The following is an 899-nucleotide window of genomic DNA, read 5'->3' on the forward strand; positions in this document are numbered from 1 at the left end:
ACAGAGTATCAAGAAAAGAAAATATTATGTAATCTAAATGAGCTAAATATACTCTCCCGATTAGTTATAATTATGTAATTTCTTCTCTTTGAGCTTGAATTCCGTTTATCTAAAAAAAAATAATTTAAATCAATATTTAATGCCTTTTGTTTTTGAGAGTCTTTTGTTTTAATTAAAAATTATCTAAATTTACATAATACAAAAAGATAAAAAATCCATTTAATTTTTCCATAAACTGCTGGCCCTAGACTTCTCTATAAAATTAAATTCACACTCTCTATGTTAAAAAGTGAAGCTTACATAAATAAATACTATATCTAAAAATAGGAAACCAAGAAAGAAGAAGAAGAAATAGGAAACCAAGAAAGAAGAAGAAGAAGAATGAGTGACGAGCAATCAGATTCCGCAATGATGAATCCGTGGGATATCAGTGACCCGTGTGATATGATAGACTTTTATGCCGATGAACCACCGCAGTTTCAGTTTGAGTCTCCGCCTCTGCCTGAGCCCGTCTGGAATGGGGACGAAAACAATGTAGGTGATCCCCAGCCCCAGCCGTGTGCCATGGACGTGAGTGTTAATCAACCACCTCAGCCGGTTATTGATGATGGTTTCCCGGAAGCTATGAAGAGAACAGAGCACTCTTGGGGAAGCCCATCATCTGGTTATCAACCACATCAGTCTCAGCCTCAGTCATGTGCCATTGATGTGTGTGGTAATCAACCACCTCAGCTACCGTCTCAACCACCTCAGCTACCGCCTCAGCCTCAGCCTCAGCCTTGGTCTTGGCCTGGGTCTCAGCCTCGGTCTGGGCCTCGTTCTCAGCCTTGGTCTCGGTCTCGGCCTCGGCTTCTTTCTGAGCCTCGGCCTCAGTCTGAGACGGATATAGTAAGGACGGC

General features: G+C 41.4%; 1 protein-coding gene across 1 annotated transcript in view; it reads left to right on the top strand.

The window, feature by feature from the left end:
• Positions 1-889, top strand: part of LOC107612543 — a 5,393-nt gene extending 4,504 nt beyond the window's left edge. Inside the window, exons 4-5 of the mRNA XM_021108368.1 lie at positions 328-782; positions 826-889. Coding sequence (XP_020964027.1) covers positions 328-782; positions 826-889 — 519 coding nt within the window. The remainder of the gene's footprint in view (positions 1-327; positions 783-825) is intronic.

Source organism: Arachis ipaensis, chromosome B08, assembly GCF_000816755.2.
Source record: "Arachis ipaensis cultivar K30076 chromosome B08, Araip1.1, whole genome shotgun sequence".
NCBI lineage: Eukaryota > Viridiplantae > Streptophyta > Magnoliopsida > Fabales > Fabaceae > Arachis > Arachis ipaensis.